The sequence below is a fragment of the Artemia sp. Qi Xiang Cuo genome, chromosome 16 (assembly GCF_049724085.1).
Source record: "Artemia sp. Qi Xiang Cuo chromosome 16, ASM4972408v1, whole genome shotgun sequence".
NCBI lineage: Eukaryota > Metazoa > Arthropoda > Branchiopoda > Anostraca > Artemiidae > Artemia > Artemia sp. Qi Xiang Cuo.
The window spans coordinates 36,894,609-36,921,590 of NC_142809.1; the positions used below are offsets into that span (position 1 = coordinate 36,894,609).

Genomic DNA, 26,982 nt, shown 5'->3' on the forward strand with positions numbered 1-26,982 from the left:
AAATTTTATTATATTCAATTCCAACCTTTCTCAAAGAGTCAAATTTAAAGTTCTATTACAAATATTTTCACTGAAAAAGAAAAGTACCAAGACATACAAAATTTAAAGTTCACTTCTAAATTTTTCCGTAGAAGATAGGAAAAGTTATACTGTGATTGCGATTATTTTCTATGAAGATAAAAAATTTCACTTTAATTCTAAATTTTCTTAAATTCAATTCCAACCATTCTCAAAGAGATGAAAAAATTTAAAGTTCTGTTCCAAATATTTCCCCCGGAAGAAGAAAAGTTCAACTTTGATTCTGAATTTTCTCAATGAAAATGAAATAAGTTATTGATCAATTCTGTTTGCCCAAAAATAATATAAAATTTTACACTTCAATTCAGATTTTTCTCAAAGAGATAAAAAAATTTAAAATATTGTTCCAAATTTTTCTTAGAAGATAGAAAAGATCAAGTTCTAATCTGAATTTTACCAAAGAACACAATTCAATTCTAATTTCTCCAGAGAAAATAAAAAGCTTCCATTACAGTTTTAAGTTTACCAAGACATAAAAAATTTAAAGTTCAGTTCTAAATTTTTCCATAGAAGATAGGAATAGTTATACTATGATACTGATTACTTTCTATGAAGATAAAAAGTTTCACTTTAATTCTAAATTTTCTTAAATTCAGTTCCAACCTTTCTCAAAGAGATTAAAAAATTTAAAGTTCTGTTCAATATATTTTCTCGGAAGAAGAAAAGTTCAAATACATTCTTAGACCACACTGGCTATACATGACAAACGAAACTCAGAGAAGAGAGAAAGTAACAAAATGAAAAATAAAATCAAAAAGGGTGAAAAAACGAGGATTTTGTCAGCCAGCGAACCATGAAGATGACAAAATATAAGCAAATATTTCGACAAGGACCTCCGCCAAGTCGTCCTCAGTGCTAAAAAAAAACAAAAAGAAGAAAAAAAAAACGAGAATCTAACCTTTCGAAGTTTCCTGTACAAAGACAGAATAGACACTGAATAAAAAACCAGGCAGGAATTAATGAAAATGAAATTTACCAAGATGATTGTGTAAGGATCTTTCGTCTTGCATTAATTTTGTATTTTGGCAGTAACTGGGGCCAAAATTAATGCAAGACGAAAGATCCTTACACAATCATCTTGGTAAATTTCATTTTCATTGTTTCCTACCTGGTTTTTTATTGTGTGTCTATTCTGTGTTTGTACAGGAAACTTCGCAAGGTTAGTATCTCTTTTTTTTTTTTTTTCTTCTCTTTTTTTTTTTTTTTTATCACAGATGAAGAAGTGGCGGGGGTCTTTTTCGAATTATTTTCTTATATTATTTCTTCTTCATGGTTCGCTGGCTGACAAAATCCTCGTTTTTTCACCCTTTTTGATTTTATTTTTCATTTTGTTACTTTCTCTCTTCTCTGAGTTTCGTTTGTCAAGAAAAGTTCAACTTCGATTCTGAATTTTCTCAGTGAAAATGAAATAAGTTATTGATCAATTCTATTTTACCAAAATAATATAAAAAGTTTTCACTTCAGTTCAGATTTTTCTCAAAGAGATGAAAAATTTAAAATGCTATTCCAAATTTTTCATAGAAGATAGAAAAGTTCAAGTTCTCTTCTGAATTTTACCAACAAACACAATTCAATTCTAATTTCTCCAGAGAAAATAAAAAGTTTCCACTTCAGTTTTAAGTTCACCAAGACATAAAAAATTTAAAGTTCTGTTCTAAATTTTTCTGTAGAAGATAGGAAAAGTTATTGTATGATAGTGATTATTTTCCATGAAGATAAAAAGTTTCACTTTAATTCTAAATTTTCTTAAATTCAGTTCCGACTTTTCACATAGAGATGAAAGAAATTTGAAGTTCTGTTCCAAATTTTTCATAGAATATTGGAAAAGTTATACTTTGATCGTGAATATTCAAGTTCTCTTCTGAATTTTACCAAAGAACACAAGTCAATTCTAGTTTCTCCAGAGAAAATAAAAAGCTGCCACTTTAGTTTTAAATTCGCCATGACATAAAAATTTAAAGTTCAGTTCTAAATTTCTACACAGAAGATAAGAAAAGTTATAATATGATTGTGATTATTTTCTATGAAGATTAAAAGTTTAACTTCAATTTTAAATTTTCTCAAAGAAGTGATGAAAAGTTCAACTTCAATTCTGAATTTTTTCAATGAAAATGAAATAAGTTATTGATCATTTCTATTTTCCCAAAATAATATAAAAATTTTCCACTTCAGTTCAGATTTTTCTCAAACAGATTAAAAAATTTAAAATACTGTTCCAAATTTTTCATAGAAGATAGAAAAGTTCTTGTTCTCTTCTGAATTTTACCAAAGAACATAATTCATTTCTAATTTCTCCAGAGAAAATAAAAAGTTTCCATATCACTTTTAAGTTTACCAAGACATAAAAATTTAAAGTTCAGTTCTAAATTTCTACACAGAAGATAGGAAAAGTTATAATATGATTGTGATTATTTTCTATGAAGATTAAAAGTTTCACTTCAATTTTAAATTTTCTCAAAGAAGTGAAGAAAAGTTCAACTTCGATTTTGAATTTTCTCAATGAAAATGAAATAAGTTATTGATCATTTCTATTTTCCCAAAATAATATAAAAATTTTCCACTTCAGTTCAGATTTTTCTCAAACAGATGAAAAAATTTAAAACACTGTTCCAAATTTTTCATAGAAGATAGAAAAGTTCTTGTTCTCTTATGAATTTTACCAAAGAACATAATTCATTTCTAATTTCTCCAGAGAAAATAAAAAGTTTCCATATCACTTTTAAGTCTACCAAGACATAAAAATTTAAAGTTCAATTCTAAATTTTTACATAGAAGATAGGAAAAGTTATACTATGATTGTGATTATTTTCAATGAAGATAAAAAGTTTCACTTTAATTCTGAATTTTCTTAAGTTCAATTCCGACCTTTCTCAAAGAGATGAAAAAATTTGAAGTTATGTTCCAAATATTTTCACGGAAAAAGAAAAGTTCAAAAATTTTCTCAAAGAAGTGAAGAAAAGCTCAACTTAGATTCTGAATTTTCTCAATGAAAATGAAATAAGTTATTGATCATTTCTATTTTTTCAAAATTATATAAAATCTTCCACTTCAGTTCATTACTTCACAAAGACATAAAGGAGTTTAGAGTTCAATTCTAAATTTTTCGGTGGAATCTAGAAAAAATAATACAATACTTCTGATTATTTTCCCGGAAGATAAGAAGTTCTAGTTCAATTTAAAATTTTCTTAACGGAGTGCAGAAAAATTCTAGTTCCCTTCTGAATTTTACCAAAGAACACAATTCAATTCTAATTTCACCAGATAAAATAAAAATTTACCACTTCAGTTCAATATTTCACAATGACATAAAGAAATTTAAAGTTCGATTCTAAATTTTTCGGTGGTAGATAGAAAAAGTAATACCAGACCTGTGAATATTTTCTCGAAGAGATGAAAAATTTAAAATACAGTTCCAAATTTTTCACAGAAGATAAAAAAGTTCAAGTTCTCTTCGGAATTTTACCAAAGAACACAATTCAATTCTATTTTCTCCAGAGAAAATAAAAATCTTTCACTTAAGTTCTTTATTTCACAAAGACATAAAGAAATTTAAAGTTCAATTCTAAATTTTTTGGTGGAAGATAGAAAAAGTGATACCAAACTTGTCAATATTTTCCCGGAAGATAAAAAGTTTTAGTTCAATTTACAATTTTCTCAACGAAGTGAAGAAAAGTTCAAGTTCTTTTCTGAATTTTACTAAAGAACACGATTCAATTCTAATTTCACCAGAGAAAACAAAAATCTTCCACTTCAGTTCTTTATTTCACAAAGACATAAAGAAATTTAAAGTTCAATTCTAAATTTTTCGGTGGAAGATAGAAAAAGTGATACCATACTTGTGAATATTTTCACGGAAGATAAAAAGTTGTAGTTCAATTTAAAATTTTCTCAACGAAGTAAAGAAAAGTTCAAGTTCTCTTCTGAACTTTACCAAAGAACACACTTCAATTCTAATTTCTCCAGAGAAAATAAAAATCTTCCACTTCAGTTTTAAGTTTCAACAATAAAATAAAGAAATTTAAAGTTCTATTCTAAATTTTTAGATGAAAGATAGAAAAAGTAACACTATGATTGTGATTATTTTCCATGAAGATCAAAAGTTTCACTTTATTTATAATTTTTCTTAAATTCAGTTCTGATTTTTCTCAAAGAGATGAAAAATTTAAAGTTCTGTTACAAATTTTTCATATAAGATAGAAAAAGTTATATATTGATTGTTAATATTCAACATTAAGATAAGGGACTCCCCTTTAATTCACAGCTTTCTCAAAGAAGAGCAAAATGTTCAAAGTTCTCTTCTGAATTTTCTTAAAGAAGAGAAAAAAGTTAGCTCAATTCTGAATTTTACGAATTAAAATGAAAAAAACTTCCATTTCAGTTAATAATTTCTAAAAGACATAAAAAATTTAAAGTTCAGTTCTAAATTTTTATTTAGAAGATAGTAAAAGTTATACTATGATTGTGATTATTTTCCAGTGAAGATAAAAAGTTTCAATTTAATTATAATTATCTTATATTCAGTTCCGATATTTTGCAGAGAGATGAAAAATTTAAAGTTCAGTTCCAAATTTTTCATAGAAGATAGAAAAAGTTCTACATTGATTTTGAATCTTCGACATGAAGATAAGGTGCATCACTTTAATTCTGAGTTTTCTCGAAGAAGTGCAAAATGTTCAAGTTTTCTTCTGAATTTTTTAAAGAAGTGAAAAAAGTTAGCTCAATTCTGAATTTTACCAATGAAAATGAAAAAACCTTCCACTTCAGTTCATAATTTCTCAAAGACATAAAAAATTTAAAGTTCAGTTCTAAATTTTTCTATAGAAGATAGGAAAAGTTATACTATGATTATGATTATTTTTCAGTGAAGATAAAAAGTTTCACTTTAATTCTAATTTTCTTAAATTCACTTCCGATTTTTTTGCAGAGATGAAAAATTTAAAGTTCTGTTCCAAATTTTTCATAGAAGATAGAAAAAGTTATACATTGATTTTGGATCTTCGACATGAAGATAAGGTGCAACACTTTAATTCTGAGTTTTCTCGAAGAAGTGCAAAATGTTCAAGTTCTCTTCTGAATTTTATTAAAGAAGATAAAAAAGTTAGCTTAATTCTGAATTTTACCAATGAAAATGAAAAAAGCTTCCACTTCAGTTCTTAATTTCTCAAAGATATAAAAAATTCAAAGTTCTCTTCTAATTTTTCCAAGAAAATAAAAAGGTTACACTTCAGTTCTGTTTTTTTCTCAAAGAGATGAAAAATTTAAAGCTCTATTCTAATTTTAGATTAAATTTTAGCTCCTTTGTCTTATGGATTTACCCCTCAAATTTTTAAATTAAAAAATGAGTGACTCCTTCTATTATTAAAGACAATCGTTCAAACTCGTTCATCTAACCTCCAAAACAATAGGTTAGGTTAGGTATAAATAAATATTAATAAATAAATAGAAACATTTCTACATGTTTAAGTTAGGTTAGGTTAAATTATCATGAGCGCTCATGATAAGTTAACCTAACCTAACCTAACTTAAACATGTAGAAATGTTTCTATTTATTTATTAATATTTATTTATACCTAACTTAACCTCTTGTTTTGGAGGTTAGATGAACGAGTTTGAACGATTGTCTTTAATAATACAACGAGTCACTCATTTTCTAATTTAAAAATTTGAGGTGTAAATCCATAAGACAAAAGAGCTAAAATGTAATATAAAATTAGAAAATAACTTTAAATTTTTCATCTCTTTGAGAAAAAACCAGAACTGAAGTGGAACCTTTTTATTTTCTTGGAAAAATTAGAAGAGAACTTTGAATTTTTATGTCTTTGAGAAATTAAGAACTGAAGTGGAAGCTTTTTTCATTTTCATTGGTAAAATTCAGAATTAAGCTAACTTTTTATCTTCTTTAAGAAAATTCAGAAGAGAACTTGAACATTTTGCACTTCTTCGAGAAAACTCAGAATTAAAGTGTTGCACCTTATCTTCATGTCGAAGATCCAAAATCAATGTATAACTTTTTCTATCTTCTATGAAAAATTTGGAACAGAACTTTAAATTTTTCATCTCTGCAAAAAATCGGAACTGAATTTAAGAAAATTAGAATTAAAGTGAAACTTTATCTTCACTGGAAAATAATCACAATCATAGTATAACTTTTCCTATCTTCTACAGAAAAATTTAGAACTGAACTTTAAATTTTTATGTCTTTGAGAAATTATGAACCGAAGTGGAAGGTTTTTTCATTTTCATTCGTATAATTCAGAATTGAGCTAACTTTTTCACTTCTTTAAGAAAATTCAGAAGAGAACTTGAACATTTTGCACTTTTTTAAGAAAATTCAGAATTAAAGTGATGCCCCTTATCTTCACGTCGAAGATCCCAAATAAATGTATAACTTTCTAGCTTCTGTTAAAAATTTGTACCTGAAATTAAAATTTTTCATCTCTTTACAAAAAATCGGAACTGAATTTAAGAGAATTGGAATTAAAGTGAAACTTTTTATATTCACTGTAAAATAATCACAATCATAGTATAGATTTTCCTATCTTCTATAGAAAAATTTAGAACTGAACTTTAAATTTCTTATGTCTTTGAGAAATTATGAACTGAAGTGGAAGGTTTTTCATTTTCATTGGTAAATTTCAGAATTGAGCTAACTTTTTCTCTTCTTTAAGAAAATTCAGAAGAGAACTTGAACATTTTGCACTTCTTCGAGAAAGCTCTGAATTAAAGTGGAGTTCCTTATCTTCATGTTGAATATTTACAATCAATGTATAACTTTTTCTATCTTTTATGAAAAATTTGGAATAGAACTTTAAATTTTTCATTTCTTTGAGAAAAATCAGAACCGAATTTAAGAAAAATTATAAATAAAGTGAAACTTTTGATCTTCATGGAAAATAATCACAATCATAGTGTTTTCTATCTTTCATCTAAAAATTTAGAATAGAACTTTAAATTTCTTTATTTCATTGTGGAACTTAAAACTGAATTGGAAGATTTTTATTTTCTCTGGAGAGATTAGAATTGAAGTGTGTTCTTTGGTAAAATTCAGTAGAGAACATTAACTTTTCTTTACTTCGTTGAGAAAATTTTAAATTGAACTAAAACTTTTTATCTTTCGGGAATATATTCACAAGTACGGTATTACTTATTCTATCTTCCACAGAAAAATTTAGAATTGAACTTAAAATTTCTTTATGTCTTTGTGAAATATAGAACTGAAGTGGACGATTTTTATTTTCTCTGGTGAAATTAGAATTGAATCGCGTTCTTTAGTAAAATTCAGAAGAGAACTTGAACTTTTCTTCACTTCGTTGAGAAAATTGTAAATTGAACTAGAACTTTTTATCTTCCGGGAAAATATTCACAAGTATGGTATCACTTTTTCTATCTTCCACCAAAAAATTTAGAATTGAACTTTAAATTTCTTTATGTCTTTGTGAAATAAAGAACTTAAGTGAAAGATTTTTATTTTCTCTGGAGAAAATAGAATTGAATTGTGTTCTTTGGTAAAATTCCGAAGAGAACTTGAACTTTTTATCTTCTGTGAAAAATTTGGAACTGTATTTTAAATTTTTCATCTCTTCGAGAAAATATTCACAGGTATGGTATTACTTTTTCTATCTTCCACCGAAAAATTTAGAATTGAACTTTAAATTTCTTTATGTCATTGTGAAATATAGAACTGAAGTGGTAGATTTTTATTTTCTCTGGTGAAATTAGAATTGAATTGTGTTCTTTGGTAAAATTCAGAAGGGAACTAGAATTTTTCTGCACTCCGTTGAGAAAATTTTAAATTGAACTAGAACTTTTTATCTTCCGGGAAAATAATCACAAGTATGGTATTACTTTTTCTATCTTCCACCGAAAAATTTAGAATTGAACTCTAAACTTCTTTATGTCTTTGTGAAATAAAGAACTGAAGTGGAAGATTTTATATTATTTTGGGAAAATAGAAATGATCAATAACTTATATCATTTTCATGGAGAAAATTCAGAATCGAAGTTGAACTTTTCTTCACTTCTTTGAGAAAATATTTGAACTTTTCTTCTTCCGGGAAAATATTTGGAACAGAACTTTAATTTTTTCATCTCTTTGAGAAAGGTCGGAATTGAATTTAAGAAAATTTAGAATTAAAGTGAAACTTTTTATCTTCATGGAAAATAATCAAAATCATAGTATAACTTTTCCTATCTTCTATGTAAAAATTTAGAATTGAACTTTAAATTTTTATGTCTTGGTGAACTTAAAAGTGATATGGAAACTTTTTATTTTCTCTGGATAAATTAGAAATGAATTATGTTCTTTGGTAAAATTCAGAAGAGAACAAGAACTTTTCTATCTTCTATGAAAAATTTGGAACAGTATTTTAAATTTTCTCATCTGTTTGAGAAAAATCTGAACTGAAGTGGAAAATTTTTATATTATTTTGGGAAAATAGAAATGATCAATAACTTATTTCATTTTCATTGAGAAAATTCAAAATCGAAGTTTAACTTTTCTTCACTTCTTTGAGAAAATTTAAAATTGAAGTGAAACTTTTAATCTTCATAGAAAATAATCACAATCATATTATAACTTTTCCTATCTTCTGTGTAGAAATTTAGAACTGAACTTTAAATTTTTTATGTCATGGCGAACTTAAAACTGAAGTGGCAGCTTTTTATTTTCTCTGGAGAAATTAGAATTGAATTGTGTTCTTTGGTAAAATTCAGAAGAGAACTTGAATATTCACGATCAAAGTATAATTTTTCCAATATTTTATGAAAAATTTGGAACAGAACTTCAAATTTCTTTCATCTCTATGTGAAAAGTCGGAACTGAATTTAAGAAAATTTAGAATTAAAGTGAAACTTTTTATCTTCATGGAAAATAATCACTATCATACTATAACTTTTCCTATCTTCTACAGAAAAATTTAGAACAAAACTTTAAATTTTTTATGTCTTGGTGAAATTAAAACTGAAGTGGAAGCTTTTTATTTTCTCTGGAAAAATTAGAATTGAATTGTGTTTGTTGGTAAAATTCAGAAGAGAACTTGAACTTTTCTATCTTCAATGAAAAATTTGGAATAGTATTTTAAATTTTTCATCTCTTTGAGAAAAATCTGAACTGAAATGGAAAATTTTTATATTATCTTGGGAAAATATAATTGATCGAAGAACATATTTAATTTTCACTGAGAAAATTTAGAATCGAAGTTGAACTTTTCTTCTTCCGAGAAAATATATTGAACAGAACTTAAAATTTTTTCATCTCTTTGAGAAAGGTCCGAACTTAATTTAAGAAAATTTAGACTTAAAGTGAAATTTTTTATCTTTATAGAAAGTAATAACAATCAAAGTATAATTATTCATACCTTCTATGAAAAAATTTAGAACTGAACTTTATATTTTTTATGTCTTGGTAAACTTAAAACTGTAGTGGAAGCTTTTTATTTTCTCTGGAGAAATTAGATTTGAATTGTGTTCTTTGGTAAAATTCAGATTAGAACTTGATCTTTTCTATCTTCTAAGAAAAATTTGGAACAATATTTTAAATTTTTCATCTCTTTGAGAAAAATCTGAATTGAAGTGTAAAATTTTATATTATTTTGGGAAAATAGAATTGATCAATAACTTATTTCGTTTTCATTGAGAAAATTCAGAATCGAAGTTGAACTTTTCTTCTTCCGGGGAAATATTTGGAAAAGAACTTTAAATTTTTTCATCTCTTTGAGAATGGTCGGAATTGAATTTAAGAAAATTTAGAATTAAAGTGAAACTTTTTATCTTCATGGAAAATAATCACAATCATAGTATAACTTTTCCTATCTTCTACGGAAAAATTTAGAAGTGAACTTTAAATTGTTTATGTCTTGGGACTTTTCTTGTTCCGGGAAAATATTTGGAATAGAACTTTAAATTTGACTCTTTGAGAAAGGTCGGAATTGAATACAAGAAAATTTAGAATTAAAGTGAAACTTTTTATCTTCATAGAAAATAATCACTATCATAGTATAACTTTTCCTATCTTCTACGGAAAATTTTATAAGTGAACTTTAAATTTTTTATGTCTTGGTGAACTTAAAAGTAAAGAGTAAGCTTTTTATTTTCTCTGGTGAAATTAGAATTGAATTGTGTTCTTTGGTAAAATTCAGAAGAGAACTTGAACTTTTCTATCTTCTATGAAAAATTGAGCCTGCTAGTAGTATCATTATCTCTAAAATTATTTTTCTTACATCTCTGACCTTTTTAATAGATATTCTGAACGTTTGACGTTCTAGCATACCCTAAAAATAGTGAACACTTAAAAAAATAATGTATAAGATATTTTTAATGAAATAAGGACATGTAGAATATTGATATAAAAATATGTTAAATACATTATTATACATTATTAGTGCACTTGCGCTTCACTTTCCGTCAATTCATCTTTATATTCATTGATGATATTGTCTGCTAATGTCCTTTTTATTCTGCCTGCGATTTCACTGTCTATTGTCACATTATTTTTACATAGATAGCAGTTTTGGCACATTGACATGATATGATTTATGATGTTGATGCAGTTGTATGCATGTCTTCTTTTTCCTTTTGCTTTCATTCAAATACTAACACCGGAAGAATTGCGATAAGATCTATCAGCGGCTAACATGCTACCAGAACCATTAGCTAGAAGTTGTCCCTCTTCATCAACTATTATTTTTAAGTTGGCATTCTCTTTGACTACTAATTTCTCTGGTAATGTTACTCTCGCATATCCACCACTTACATGATGGAAATTCTTGGGTACACCAAAGGAATTTAACTCCTCACTGGCATGACAACGTATGCATACATTGCCAATAAGATCTCCACTTGCACTCGCTTCATAGTTCAGGTATTTCTCCTTGTCAGCGTTCAACACGACAATGATTTTTTCATGTGCACATACTTTCGTCGAATAATTCATCTTCACTTTTTACAGATATGAATTGTGTGTTGATCCTTCCACTGCGTAAAAAATACTGATTTAATGCATGCAATAAACTCGGTAGTGTCGATAACCTGCCATAGAGTACCAGTGGAAAAGCCGCGTCGTGTCCATGCACAAGCACAGAGTATGACTGATAGAGCCGTAATCATATTTCATGTATTTTTAATATACGTAAAAAGTAAAAAAAATATACCATGTTAAAAAATTGAAGAAAGTATTTACGAATTGGGGAGGGGACTCTTTGAGGTTGGAAAATGGGTTTAGGAATTACATTATGAATGGAACTTGTTAAGAAAAGATATAATAAAGCAATAAAAAAGTATTAAAAAAATGGTGAGGGGACTCTTTGGGGGGCCGGGGGCGGGTTTTTGGGGGACCCTTGGGGGAGGGTGCCCTTCTGTGTCTCAATGCACAAAAAATATAAAAAAATGGGGGGGAGGGGGAGGGGAGGGGGAGGGGAGGGGAGGGGAGGGGAGGGGGAGGAGGGAGGGGAGGGGAGGGGGATTGGGGGGAGGGGAGGGGGGTTGTGAGGAGGGGGAGGAGAGGGGGCGCCGGTGGCTCTTTGGGAGCCCGGGGGACCTTTGAGGACCGGGGGGAGGGTCTTTCGGGTCCGGGGTGCCCTTTGGGGGTCCGGGGGCCCTTTGAGGACCAGAGGAGGGCCTTTGAGGGTCTGAGGAGGGCGTTTGGGGGGCTGGGGCTCTATGGGAGCTTGGGGGACCTTTGAGTACCGGGGGCTTCCTTCGGGGTTGTGGTGGGGGATCGGAACCCTTTGGGGTTGGGGTAGAGGACCTCACAACGCTGTTCAAATGGAACTTGTGTATTATAACGACCACAGAGTTTCACCCTCAAATTCTCTTCTAAAACCTTTCCTAAAATCTTCTTTCAAATGTCTCTAACTGTTTCGCCAAAATAATCCCATAAAATGGATAAAACGGTTTCGTTCCAAATAATCCCTAAACGTAATTTCAGCATGTTCCTTTTGTTTGGCATCTCTGCGCTAACGCATTTCAAATTTCTAGGAAACCCTTTCCTACGTTAATCTCTTCATCTCATAAATTTTCCTAGCTAAACTATTAGGGTTTCGTTAGAATATCAATTTATCTCTCCGACTTAAAGCTCCGTGAAGCCGTATTTAAAAATAGAATTTCTATCTCTTTAGACTCCCGCATAATTCCAAGATAACAAGTGATGTCAATTATAATTCCTGACACTAAAGATCAATGAAGCCCTATTTAAAAATAGAATATTAATTTTTCTCTCTGACCTAAAGAACGTTTATCCCTCAGACCTAAGATTAAAGAAGCCTTAATGTTTCTTAATTCTCCCCTTCGTGAATCAATAATTTCCCCTAGCGATTATGTAAATCAAGTTCACAGGTGCTACTCGTGACAGGACCACGCGGTTTATGGTTTTCCATGTGAGAAAATTCCTGTTTTTCCAAGTGAGAAAATTCCTGTTTTTTCATTCTCACTGAGAAAACCATATAACAGACATGAATTGCTGTTGACATCCATAAATGTGACAAAGTTCCTGTTTTTCAAATTCTCACTGACAAAAACCATTAAACATCCATGAAAAACATCAAATAAATCGACTGACACACATAACCATCCATGAATTATGTAAAAAAATTATAGGTGGCAGCAGGGGTGAGCAATGGGGCCTTCTGACCCCTCTCTACTTTTACTATCCTCAAATTTGCGGCTACAAAATTCAGAGATTGCTTTTCGTCGAAGCTTATTCACTAAATTCCTCTGTGTTTTAAATAGCTCAAGTGATTGATCGCTCCGAACGTCCAAATATTTCTTATATAGCCTGTTGCTCAAATCTATTTCATCAATTATTTTCATCGATATCCATGGCTTTCGTGGAATAAGTTTCTTCAACTTTAAACCCTTTAAAGGGCAGGTTCTTTCATAAATAGATAAAATGGTTGACATAAGGCTATCTAATGCTCTAGACGGGCATTTTTTTTTCTTCAAGAACTGGACTCCATTCAACAATACTAATTTCTTCTGCAAATTTTTGGAGATCTTATTTTTTCATCAATTTAGTTACAACCTTCTTATTTCGCATTTTTTTTTCACAGGGTGACTAATTGTAGGTATGACCGGAAGATGATCAGATCCCGTGAAAACTATCACATCAGCAAAGCTCTTGTGAAGATCATTCGATCGGACAAAAATATTGTCGATTAATCATTCACTTTATGAAGTTATTCTGGTTGGCAGAGACACGAGGGGATACATATCACTCGAAAATCATAAAATTTAAAAAAATCACCGTCCATTCCAAACAAATCAAGAAGGTTAAAATAGAAATCGCCCACCACAGTATGGCTACAGCCTGGGAGTAGTTTAGCAAGCGGCTCATTAAATCCTTCGATAAAATCATCCAAGTGAGCACTGGGGGGCCTATATACCATACTAATAATATTATTTTTACCATTTAGATCAACCTCAGAAAACCATATTTCACTGCAATAAAATCTATCAAGATGCGATGTAATGTAGATTTAATCGAACATTAATCTACAAATTATATTCTGGCTCTTAGAAGTCATAGGGTTTACAACCCTACTCAGATTAATTTCTGCTCGTTTTGAGTTTGACTTATTTTAATTTCTGTTTGTTTTGGGATTCTTTTATTTATTGATACTGATTTGTGGTAATTGTATGCTTGGTAGATTATTCGATTCTATTCTTAAAAAGAGCACTAGAGCGTATGATTACCAATCCAGTGAGCCCCCCCTTTGAAGTTTATATGACCACAATTTCTTTAAAAACCCTATATGTTCCCAGGGCATAACTTACACCCCTTGCCCTGAAGGCTGGGGGGATTTGTTATCCTCAAAGACATAATTTGCATACCTTTCTGATAGGCTGAACTAAATGGCTATATAAAAATTTTGTTTGGAAGTGTTTGGGGAAATGATAGGCGTGGAAGGAGACATTTGCCCTCTGATCCCTTTCGCCTTATAAAAAAGGCACTAGTCCTCTCAATTTCCAATCGAATAAGCCTTTTTTGAAGGTTCTACGACAACATTTTCTATAAGAAATCTTATATGCCCCCAGGGCATAGCTTACAACCTTAGCCCTAAGGGCTCTGGGGGGAGTGTCATCCTCAAAAACCTAATTTACAGAACTTTCATATACGTTGAACCAAATGGCAATCTAAAAATTTTGATTGGATGTGTTTGGGGAAATGTTGAGTTTGAGAGGGAGGGTAGTTCCCCTCGAATCACTTTTACTATTAAAAAGGGCACTAGCCCTTTCAGTTTCCAATCGAATAAGCCCTTTTTGAAGTCTATACGAAAATACTTTCTATATAAACCCTATATGCCCCCAGGTTATAGCTTGCAACCCTTTATCTGAGGGCTCTAAGGGGGTTTTCATCCTAAAAGACCTAATTTCCAGAACTTATAACTACGTTGAACAAAATGAATATCAAAAAATTTTGATTGGATGTGTTTGGGAAGCTGGTGGGCATTAGAGGGGGGTTAGATGCTCTCCATTCACTTTCGACTATTAAAAAGGGCAATAGCCCTTTCAATTTTCAAACCATTGAGCCCTTTTTTAAGTTTCTACGACAATATTCTCTATAAAAATCTTACTTGCCTTCAGGGTATAACTTACAACCCTATCCCCGAGGGCTCTGAGGGGGCTTTCACCCTATTAGACCTGATTTCCTAAACTTTTAACAATGTTGAACAAAAATGAATTACTCAAAATTTTTATTGGATGTGTTTGAGGAAATGGTGGGCGTGAGAGGGGGGTTAGTTGCCCTCCAATCACTTTCAACTATTAAAATGGGCACTAATAATTTCAATTTTCAATCGAATGAGCCTTTTTTGAAGTTTTACGACAACGCTTTCTATAAAAATCTCATATGCTCCCAGGGCATAACTTACAACTCTTACCCTGAGGGCTGTTGGGGGTTGTTATCCTCAAAGAAATAATTTCCAGAACTTTCAACTACGTTGAAAGAAATGGCTATCTGAAAATATTGATTCTATGTGTTGGGGAAATTGGTCTGTATGAGAGGGAGGTTAGTTGCCCTCCAATTACTTTCGACTATGAAAAAGGCCACTATCCATTTCAATTTCCAATGGAATGAGCCCTTTTTGAAGTTTCTACGACAACGCTTTCTATAAAAACCTTATATTCTCTTAGGGCATAACTTACAACCCTTGCCCTGTGGGTTGTGGGGGGGGGGGGGGGTTATCCTTAAAGACCTAATTTCTAAAACTTTCAACAACTTAGAACAAAATAGCTATCTAAAAAATTTGATTGTATGCGTTTGGAGAAATGGTGGGCGTGAGAGGTGGGTAAGTTGCTCTCCATTCACTTTCGACTATTAAAAAGCGCACTAGTCCTTTTAGTTTCAAATCAAATGAGCCCTTTTTGAAGTTTCTACAACAACACTTTCTATAGGAACCTTACATGCCCCCAGGGTATAACTTACAACCCTTGCCCTGAGGGCTCTGAATGGGTCTGTCATTCTAAATATCTAATTTCCAGAACTTTTAACTACGTTGAACAAAATGAATATCTCAAAATTTTGATTGGATGCGTTTGGGAAAATGGTGGGCGTGATAGGGGGGTTAGTTGCCCTCCAATCACTCTACTATTAAAAAAGACACAAGCGCTTTGACTTTCCAATCGATTGCACCCTTTTTCAAGTTTCTGTGACAAAGCTTTCAATAAAAACCTTATATGCCCCCAGGGTATAACTTATACCCTGAAAGACTTAATTTCCAGAACCTTCAACTACATTGAACAAAATGACTATCTCAAAATTTTGATTGGATGTGTTTGGATAAATGATGGCCGTGAAAGGGGTGTTAGTTGCCCTCCAATTACTTTCGACTATTAAAAAGGCCACTAGCCATCTCAATTTCCAATGGAATAAGCCCTTTTGAAGTTTTTACGACAACATTTTTTACAACCCTTGCCTTGTGGGCTGTGGGGGGGGGGGGGGATATCCTCCTTAAAGACATAATTTCCAAAACTTTTCACGACGTTGAACAAAATGGCTATCTAAATATTTTGATTGTATGTGTTTGGGGAAAAGGTGGGCGTGAGAGGGGGGTTAGTTGTCCTCCAATCACTTTCGACTATTAAAAAGAGCCTTAGCCATTTGAAATTCCAATCAAATGCGCCCTTTTTCAAGTTTCTACGACAAAACTTTCAATAAGAACCTTATATGCCCCCAGAGTATAACTTATAACCCTTGCCTTGAGGGCTCTGAGGAGACTATCATCCTCAAAGACCTAATTTCCAGAACTTTCAGCTACGTTAAAAAAAATTGCTATCTTAAGATTTTTATTGTATATGTTTGGATAATTGGTGGGCGTGGAAGGGGTGTTACCTGCCTTCCAATCACTTTCGACTATTAAAAAGGGCACTAGCCATTTCAATTTCCAATTGAATGAGCCCCTTTTGAAGTTTCTACGATAAAGCTTTCTATGAAAACAATATATGTCCCTAGAGCATAACTTATAACCCTTGGCCTGAGGGCTATTGGGGGGGGGGGTGTCGTCCTTAAAGACCTAATTTCCAAAACTTTCAATGACGTTGAACAAAATAGCTCTCTAAAAATTTTGATTGTAGGTGTTTGGTGAAAAGGGGGGCGTGAGAGGGGGATTAGTTGTCCTCCATTCACTTTCGACTATTAAAAAGGGCACTAGCCCTTTGAATTTCGAATCGAATAAGCCTTTTTCAAGTTTTTACGATAACGCTTTCTATAAAAAATCTTATATATCCCCAGGGTATAACTTACAACCCCCGCCCTAAAGACCTTGGGGGAGTGTCCTTCTCAAAAACATATTTTCTATCTTGAAATCAACTACGCTGAACAAAAAGGCTATCTCGAAATTTTGATTGGATGTGTTTGGGGAAATGGTGGGTGTGGAAGGGGTGTTAGTCGCCTCCCAATCACTTTCGATTATTAAAAAGGACCTAGCCACTGCAATTTCTAATCAAATGAGCTCTTTTCAAGTGTCTTCGACAACGCTTTCAATAAAAACCTTATATGCTCCCAGGGCATAACTTACTGCCCTTGCCCTGAGGGATAGGGAGGAGGGAGGGGGGGGGGGGGGTTGTCGTCCTCAAAGACCTAATTTCCAGAATTGTCAACTACGTTGAACAAAATGGTTAGAACTAATTTCCGGAAGTTTCAACTACGTTGAAGAAAACTACTGTCTCAAAATTTTGATTGGATGTGCTTGAGAAAATGTTGGGCGTGAGAGGGGGTTAGTTGCCGTCCAATCACTTCCGACTGTTAAAAAGGGTACTAGCCCTTTCAATTTCCAATCGAATGAGCCCTTTTTGAAATTTCTACGACAACACTTTCTATAAGAACCTTATATACTTCAGACATAACTTACAGCCCTTGACCTGAGGGCTGTTAGGGGGTTCTCATCCTCAGAGACATAATTTCCAGACCTTTCAACTACGTTAAACAAAATAGCTGTCTCAAAATTTTCATTGGATTTGTTTGGAGAAATGGTGGGTGTGAGAGATGGGTTACTTGCCATCCAATCACTTTCGACTATCAAAAAGGGCACAAGCCGTTTCAATTTCCAATCGAATGATTATTTTTTGAAGTTTCTACGAAAACACTTTCTGTAAAAAAAAACCTTATGTGCCCCCAAGGCATAACTTATAATCCTTTCCCTGGGGGCTGTGAGGGGATTGTCATTCTCAAAACATAATTTCCAGATTTTTTAACTACGTCGAACAAAATGGCTATCTCAAAATTTTGATTGGATGAGTTTGGGGAAATGGTTGGTGTGAGAGGGGTGTTAGTTATCCTCCAAACACTTTCGAGTATTAAAAAGGGCACAAGTCCTTCTAGTTTCAAATCGGATTAGTACTTTCTATGGTTTCTACAACATCACTATCTGTAAAACCTTATATGCCCCAGGACATAACTTACAACCCTTGCCCCGAGTGCTCTGAGGGGGTTATCATCCTCAAAGACCTAATTTCTAAAATATTTAACTACGTTGAACAAAATGGCTATCTAAAAATTTTGATTGGATGTGTTTGGGGAAAAGGTCGGCGTGAAAGGGGGGTTAGTTGCCCTCAAATCACTTTCGACTATTAAAAAGAATGAATTTCTAATTAAATGAGCCCTTTTTCAAGTTTCTACGACAAAGCTTTCAATAAAAACCTTATATGTCCCTAGGGCATAACTTATAACCCTTAGCCTCAGGGTGGTGTGGGGAGAGACATCCTCTTAGATATAATTTTTGGAGATTTCAACTACTTTGAACAAAATGGCTATCTCAAAACTGTGATTGGATATGTTTGGTTAAAAGGTGGATGTGGTAAGGGTTTTAATTGCCATCTAGTTATTTTTGACAATTAAAAAGGTCTCTAGCCATTTCAATCTCCAATCAAATGAGCCCTTTTTGATGTTTCTTCGACAACGGTTTCTATAAGAAACCTTATATGCCCCCAGGGTATAACTTATAACCCTTGCCCTGAGGGCTGTGGGCGGGGACGTTGTCGTCCTCAAAGACCTAATTTCCAGAACTTTCAACTATGTGGAACAAAATGGCTATCTCAAAATTTTGATTGAATGTGTTTGGGGATATAGTGGGCGTGAGAAGGGGGTTAGTTGCCCTCCAATCACTTTCGACTATTAAAAAGGGCACTAGCCCTTTGAATTTCCAATCGAACAAACCTTTTTTGAAGATTCTACGACAGCACTTTTTTTAAAAGCCTAATGAGCCCCCAGGGCATAACTTACAACCCTTGCCCTAAGGGTTGTGGGGGAGTGTCCTCCTCAAAAAGAAAATTTCTATGTGGAAATCATTTACGCTGAACAAACTGGCTATTCCAAAATTTTGATTGGATTTGTATGGGGAAATGGTGGGCGTGGTAGGGGTGTTAGTTGCCTTCAAATCACTTTCGATTATTAATAAGGGCACAAGCAACTTCAATTTCCCATCGAATGAGCCCCTTTCGAAGTTTCTACGCCAACTCCTTCGATACGAAGTGCCATGGTCTAAGACCAAGAAAAAAAATAGATTGTGCCAGCATCGTTCTTTACTTAGGCAGCGCTATTGCGCTGCCTATGATTATTTTTTTCCAGAGGCACTTCTTATGGAAGGGGTGGTCATAAAAACTTCAAAGGGGGCACCTTCGATTGTAAATCGAGAGTTCCAGTGCCCTTTTTAAGTGTCAAAAGTGATTGGAAGGCAATGAACACCCCTTCCACGCCCACCATTTCCCCTAACACATCCAATCAATATTTTGAGGTAGCCATTTTGTTTTACGTAGGTGATTTACATATAGAAATTATGTTTTTGCGGAGGACACTGCCCCACAGCCCTCGGGGCAAGGGTTGTAAGTTATGCCCTGGGGCCATATAAACTTTTTATAGAAGCTTTGTCGTAGAAACTTCAAATAGGGCTCATTCGATTGAACATTCAAAGGGCTAGCGCTCTTTTTGATAGTCAAAAGGGATTGGAGGGGAACTAGCCCCCCTCTCACGCCCACTTTTCCCCACACACATCCAATCAAAATTTTGAGATAGCCATTTTCTTCATTGCGGTTGAAAATTCTGCGGTTGGAAATTAGGTCTTTGACGATGACAACCCCCCAACAGCCCTCAGGGCAAGGGTTGTAAGTCATGCCTTGGGGGCATATAAGGTTTTATAGAAGGTTTTTTCGTAGAAACTTCAAAAAGGGCTCATTCGATTGGAAATTTAAATGACTAGTGCCCTTTTTAATAGTCGAAAGGGAATGGAAGGCGACTAACACCCCTTCCACGCCCACCATTTCCCCAAAAATATCCAATCAAAATTTTGAGAGAGCCATTTTGTTCAACGTAGTTGAAAGTTCTGGAAATTAGATCTTTGAGCATGATACTCCCCCCCCCCAAGGTCTTCAGGGCAAGGGTTATAAGTTATGTTTTGGGGGCACATATGGTTCTTATGGAAGGAATGCTCGTATAAACTTCAGAGAGGGTTCATTTGATTGGAAATTGAAAGTTCTAGTTCTTTTCTTAAGCGTCAAAAGATCTTGGAGGGGACCACGCCCCCCCCCCTCACGCCCTTTTTTCTCAAATGCATCCGATTAAAATTTGGAGATAGCTATTTTTTAAAAAGCTCAAAGATCATATAACAAAAACTCCGGTATCGACACGACCCCCCAGGGCCCGGGGCAGGAGTTGTAAGTTATGCCCTGGGGGTATATAGGGCTCTTATGGAATGGATGCACGTATAAACTTCAAAGAGGGCTCAATTGATTGGAAATTGAAAGTTCTAGTTCACTTTTTAAGAGTCAAAAGAGATTGGAGGGCAACTAGCCCCTCCCTCCCCCTCCTCCACGCACTTTTTTTCTCAAACCCATTTGATAAGAACTTTTTTTTTTAATAGTTAAAAGACTATATAACAAAACTTCGGGATCGACACAGCCCCCCAGGGCCCGAAGGCAGGTGTTGTAAGTTATGCCCTGTCAGAATATATGGTTATTATGAAAGGGATGCTCGTAAAATCTTCAGATTGGACTGTGATTGGAAATTGAAAGTTCTAGTTCAATTTTTGAGAGTCAAAAGAGATTATAAAGCTACTAACCTGACCCCCACGCCCCTTATTTCCCGAACGCACTGGATAAAAATTTTGAGATAGCCATTAAGTTAAGAACCGTTCAAAAGTCAGATAACAAAACCCAGGTGTCGACACAGCCCCCCAGGGCCCAGGGGCAGGCGTTGTAAGTTGTGCCCTGGGGGTATATAGGGTTCTTATTGAATGTATGCTCGTATAAACTTCAGAGAGGGCTCAATTGATTGGAAATTGAAAGTTCGAGTTCACTTTTTAATAGTCAAAAGAGATCCGACGGCAACTAGCTCCCCCCCATGCCTTCTTTTTCCAAACCCATCTGATGAAAATTTTGAGATAGACATTTTGTTAAAAAAAAAAATAGCTCAAAGATTGGATAAGAAAAACTCCGGTATCAATACAGCCCCCCAGGGCCCGGGAGAAGGCGTTCTAAATTATGCCCTAAGGGCATGTATCGTTCTTATGAAAGGGATGCTCGTATAAACTTCATAGAGGGTTCATTTGATTGGAAATTGAAAGTTCTAGTTCGCATTTTAAGAGTCAAGAGATATAAGGGCAACCAGCCCCCCTCCATGCCTTTTTTTCCCCAAAACCCATCCGCTACAAATTTTGAGATAGCCAGTTTTTTTTTAAATGGTTCAAAAATTAGATAACATAAACTCCGGTGTCAACACAGCCCCCCAGGGGGTAGGCGTTGTAAGTATTGTCCGGGGAGCGTGTATGGTTCTTATGAAACGGATGCTCGCAAAAACTTTATAGAGGGCTCATTTGATTGGAAATTGAAAGTTATCGTTCACTTTTTAAGAGTCAAAGGATATCGGGGGGCACCTACCCCCCCCCCCCTTCCACACATACTGTTTTTCCCCAAGCCTATCCGATAAAAAAAATTTAATAGTCATTTCAATAAAAATAATTCAAAGGTCAGATAAAAATTAACTGTATATTAAAATTAACTGTATCGAACGCTTTCTTCAAATCAATAAATACCGTTAAAGGAAATAATTTCTTTCAAATCCATTATTCAAATTATCTGAAAGGTGATGCATTGTGTGCAACGTTGAGTGACGCTTTCTGAAACCGAATTGACTATCACTAAAAAATCCAAAAGAGTCTAAAGAAGAATAAACTTGGGAATAAATAACTTTTTCAAAAATCTTAGAAAATTAAGGTAAAATTGATATTGGTCTATAGTTTGACAACTCATTCTTGTCACCTCCTTTGTGAAGTACAGTCACTTTAGCTTGTTTTAACGCACATGGAAAATCACCTTTTCTCATTAATAGGTTCACTAGGTATAGGAGAACCGGTACGAGGTAAGCACTTACAACTTTAAACGCCTTAAGGTTAAGTCCATCCATTCCAGCAGAGTTTGACTTTATCGACTTGACAGTCTTACTTACGTTATTCAGATTACACTCGACAAAACTAAAAGACTGGGATTCACCTCGGTTGTCAATGAATTCCTGTTCCGAAAACTGGTCACTATTATTTCCTGCCTCGCTAGAAGTATCACTACCAATTCTAGAGAATTATATCCAAAATCCATTAGTAATATCCTTCTCATTATGAACACTATGACCGTTAATTTCCACTTTTTCTGGGAAAGCTGAAGATTTGCCAGTACCAAGCACATTCCTTATAGTTTGCCAGGTACCTTGCATATCACCTTTGTGTTGTTCAAACTTATCAGAATAATACTGTTTCATTGCAGTTCAACGAAGGGAATTTACTTTATTACGAACCCTACGAAATCCTTCCCAACTACTATCAGACTCACAATTCAGGTATGCCTTAAACAGGTCATCCCTCACTTGCATTAGGCAGTAATTTCATCAGTAATCCATGGCTTACGGGGGGTTCTCTTTCTTTTCTGGATCTCAAGAACAAGACAGCACCTATCATAGATTGGACCCAGAATATCCATAAATTTATCAAATGCTCAAGACGGATCATCATTAATATCCGTCACTTCTTGCCAAGACAGCACACTCACTTCATTCTTGAACTTCTTCAGATTTTCGGCCTTCATCTCCCGTGAGACATATTTCTCTTTAGCTATTTTAGGCTTCGATATTGATCTGATCGCACAAACTGATGGGAGATGAATCGAACCTGGAAAAACTGACGCGTCTGAATATTAGTTGTTGTATGTTTTTTCCTATGATTCTTTATTTAATTTCTGTTCGTTTTGGGTTTCATTTATTCTTTAATAGTAATTACTGGTCGTTATGAGTTTGAATTTTAACAGTTATTTGCATCTGCTGAGCTCAAGTTTAAAATGGCCTTTACTTTTCTTTGAAAGACTTATTTTTCGGAAAGTTTTTTTTTTAATTAATGATAGAGAACGACCATAATTCTCCACAATATGTATATAACACAAAAATTGATTTCCCCCTCATTTTTCCCCTCATGGGCAAACTTGGGACACTTGTGCAAGAGGGATTCGGCTGGGCTTTTTTGTGTAATTAAGCTGATTTTTCTGAGTATTTTGATGTAAAAAAAATTATGTGGCGATTTCCCGAAAATTTAACCTTTTATTTCAGTATCCTTCCTCCATTATTGATTATTCCATATTATCTAAGAAATCCATTACGACCCTTTCTATCAGATTATCTCTTAGAAATTTTCCGCTTTAACATTTTGCATAATCTTTCGAGCATAGTGTGTATCATTCAGCCAAAAGCGTATAAACTTTTACTTTAGTGACTTGGGAGGGAGTGCATCGCGAAAAAGCACAAGTAATGCAAAGAAACACACAAAAGCGTAATGGTTCAGGCTTTATTTAAGACTTCAAATAATTGTTCCGCATTTCATTATAATAATCATATTAATAGCTTGATATATTGGTAAGCACTAAGAAAACAAGAAAAAATATACCGTTTTACTTCGAATACAAAAAGAAATTCTTACTTACTTTTCTTATTCAGCGTCCCAGAGACAGCGGTCTAGTTCCTACATTGAGGGGAAGGAAGAAAAGGATTCAATAGTTTCTTCGGGGAGAGGACCGCAGAAACGAAATTTCATCCTCACCTTCAGACTACCTTTGCTATTTACTCAAATATCTTACCACTTTTTAATCTTTGATGAGAACCAGAGTGCCTTCAGATACCTCTCAAATCACCTAAAATTTTGACGAATTCAAGCAAAAGTATTGGGACGCTACCATCATATAAATCATGGACTCTGTTTAAAAGAAGGGTATTTTAATCACAGGAATGCGCCTGCTTAAAGTTTTCTGCAGCCTTAGAAATTATTTAATAAATCATTCCTTTTAACATTCACCTTAAGTAATTTGTTTTGAATTTGTATTTTTTGAAAAGACCATCACAGCTTCTCATATTATCTGGAATGGTGTTCTGCCATTCTAGAATCTAATACTCAAACCTTCCATGTAGTTAAGAGGACTGTCATAAAAAAAATTATGGATATATTAAACTGAAATTGCGTATCAAGTTTCAAAATCAGAGTCTTAGCCTTTCTAAAAAAAAATTTGTTGTTATTGAAAAATGAAGAGGTTGAATACGATACGCCTGGTGCTAAATTTCCTGCACCCAAAACCCTAGTTACCAAGGTCCGTTAATAAGTGTGTATTTTGTAGATGGCCAGAATGATTAGAAGAATGTCCAATATACAGGAGAAGGAACCTTCGGGAACACGGATGTTCTGTGAGCCACGGGTTTGGACTATCCTAAGAATTGCTCTATATTTGTTTTTAAGAGTGATCTATGAGCAGGGACGAGAACCTTCAGGAACAAGATTGTTCAATGAGCCATGGATACGGAGTGCTCTGGACTCGTGATCTGAGTCTGTGTACCAATAATGCTCAATGAGTCATAATTAATCCTTTAATATGTATATAATCCTTAACGTTTTGTGAATCCTCATATTTGTTGTGTGTTGTTTGGGGTTTGACCCTTTCGACCAATAGGTCATATGGGTTGGTCCTCATATTTCGCGCCTATTGTATTGTTGTTACGTTTTAAGGATTTTGGTGTAGCAATATGTGTTTCATATGGGTGTAGCACATTATTTTGGTGTAGCAATATGTTCTGTGAGCCGCAGATTTGGACTATCCTAAGAATTGCTCTATTTTTTAAGAGTGATCTATGAGCAGGGACGAGAATCTCCAGGAACAAGATTGTTCAATGAGCCACGGATACGGAGTGCTCTGGACTCATGATCTGAGTCTGTGTAGCAATAATGCTCAATGATTGATGGATATCAGATCCCATTGAGCGTTATGAGTGAATTCTCCACAAGGAACTTTATGTTTGAAGCGTACTTAGCAATGCTTTAGTACCTTATACATAATTTGGCGAGTTGGTTATGTTCAGCCTTCAAGCGTATTTCCTATGATTAACTAATCAAAGTAAGGATTTCGGACACAATTTGTCAAATTTAGAAAAAATAGAAGTATCGCCACCCTGCATAAAAATCTCAAGTAAACTATAGTACAAATGATGTGTTTGAATCTCATTTCTTACATTTTAGTTAGTTGGTAGTGTTTTTATGCTGTTTTGTAGATGTAGTCAGTGAAGTTTACTTAAGTTCTATAAGGAATATAATAAGCGATTGATTTTTAGTTTTACATTTCTTGATCAAGAATTCCTGTCACAGTTTAGACAAATCTGTTGGTAAAAACGTCAAGGTAAATAAACAATCTGTTTTCTTTAATGACATTAACTTCATACTAATTTCAGTCCAAGTATTGTGTACGATTATTGTGCCTTTAGAATTTCTCAGATACAACACAGTCATCGAAATACTTCTATTTTTCCAATTTTCACAAATTGTGTCCGAAATTCTTTACTCTAATTAGTTAATCATAAATATTACGCCTGAAGGTTGAAAACAAAGAAGTCGCCAAATTATGCGTCAGGTACTAAATCATTACTAAGTGTGCCTCAGGCATGAAGCTCTCCGTGGTAAAGAACCATAACAATATATTAGCAAGTCTTAAGAAACAATTAAACTCAGAAAAACCAAGGGGGTTTTTCAAAAGCAATATGATGGAATTATTCAGAAGCATAGAATGCCCATGAGGACATAAGAGGTTATTAAAGAACGGGGTAATCCTGGTCGTCCATATTGTAAATTTTCCCTTCAAGAATTCAGTAATACCTTTACTAGCTATTCTAACTGATTATCAGACTAACTTTCATGATTGTTCTCATTTGTGATTTATATAGCTGGAAATAAATTTACTCAATCAATAATCGTCTTTATTTAGTATTCAGATATTTGATCAGTTGTATGCTAATATCGACAGTATCTTACCCAAGGGCTTTAATAAAAATAGAAGTTTGCTATAACAATGTTACCATCAGTGGGACTTGAACTCACAACAGGGGTGTTTTTTCACTCATCAATGTGCTAAGATCTTGTATCTTTTGTTAGAAAACGCTTAAAAGTGAAATCTTTGAACAAAGATCTTACATCTTTGGTCGTTTTTATGCAATTTCATAATTCTGCTCTGATCAGCGGTCTGACAACAATGATGAGTAGATCATCAAAGTTCTCTAATCATTGTTCTATATGGCAAAACAGTGGCGGTCTTCACACTTTTTGCTAACATCAGTGAACTGTAAGATCTTAGAACAAGGATGAGTTAAAAAACGATAATCTTGGCAGAAAGATGTAAGATCTTAGATGTAAGATCTTAGTGCCAAAAAACAGACCTAACCTTTAATCCACAAGACAGGTGCTCTATCACCAACCTATAATGGTTAGTAAGACAGGCATCGTATCAAAACTGCATTACCATACTTTTGATGTAACATTATTCCCTCATGATGACTTGATTTAAATTTCAGTCCCTGTTTGTTAGTCATAAATGAAAGTTTCAAAGGAAATGAAATGTTGCCATTATCCCATAATTAGGAATGATCTACCTTCGAAGAAGTGTCGATGAGAGGACATACTTTTTTAGCCATTATAACTGTTCAAGTGCATATAACTCCAAAAATTTAATAAAGTTAAGAAGACAAGTTCCAGGTATACCATGAATTTGAAACTTATTATTTTAACAACAGAAGTCTTCAAGTTATAACCGACTATATGAATAAAGATTATTTTTCTTCAACCGAAGTCCTTAAATATATTAGGCCACGTCTTTAATATTCCAATCTTGGGCACTATGGAATCAAAGTTAAGGATTCGTAGTCAAATCAAGATAAGGGTCTTCTCGAAATCTGGTGATCAGGACCTAGGCTTCTGCTTGTCATGATCTTAAATCGCGGTCACAATTTAAACATTTTGGAACCCAAGTTATCTAAAGTCGAGCAGCAGCTTTCTAGTTTTGCTACAGGAAATGCAACAGATAAAATGGATTACATGATATTGTTTCCTTGTATATTAGGAGCTTTTTTGTTCTTTA

At 33.5% G+C, this 26,982-nt stretch overlaps 2 protein-coding genes across 2 annotated transcripts in view; both read left to right on the top strand.

Moving 5' to 3' along the window:
* The window catches only part of LOC148942857 (uncharacterized), a 129,359-nt gene that overhangs the window by 72,839 nt on the left and 29,538 nt on the right, over positions 1 to 26,982 (top strand). The gene's annotated exons all lie outside the window — the stretch shown is intronic.
* Positions 11,030 to 25,906, top strand: LOC148942858 (uncharacterized). The gene is made up of 2 exons (XM_089101953.1): positions 11,030 to 11,173; positions 24,205 to 25,906. Exons 1-2 carry the CDS (start codon positions 11,072 to 11,074, stop codon positions 24,403 to 24,405), a joined length of 303 nt encoding a protein of 100 aa, XP_088958079.1. The 5' UTR covers positions 11,030 to 11,071; the 3' UTR covers positions 24,406 to 25,906.

Excerpts from the sequence above, each read along its gene's own strand:
- LOC148942858 (XM_089101953.1), top strand. The coding sequence starts at position 11,072 with ATGCATGCAATAAACTCGGTAGTGTCGATAACCTGCCATAGAGTACCA. Across the intron at positions 11,174-24,204 it reads AGAGTATGACTGATAGAGCC|ATGGCCAGAATGATTAGAAG; the intron begins GTAATCATATTT and ends TGTATTTTGTAG.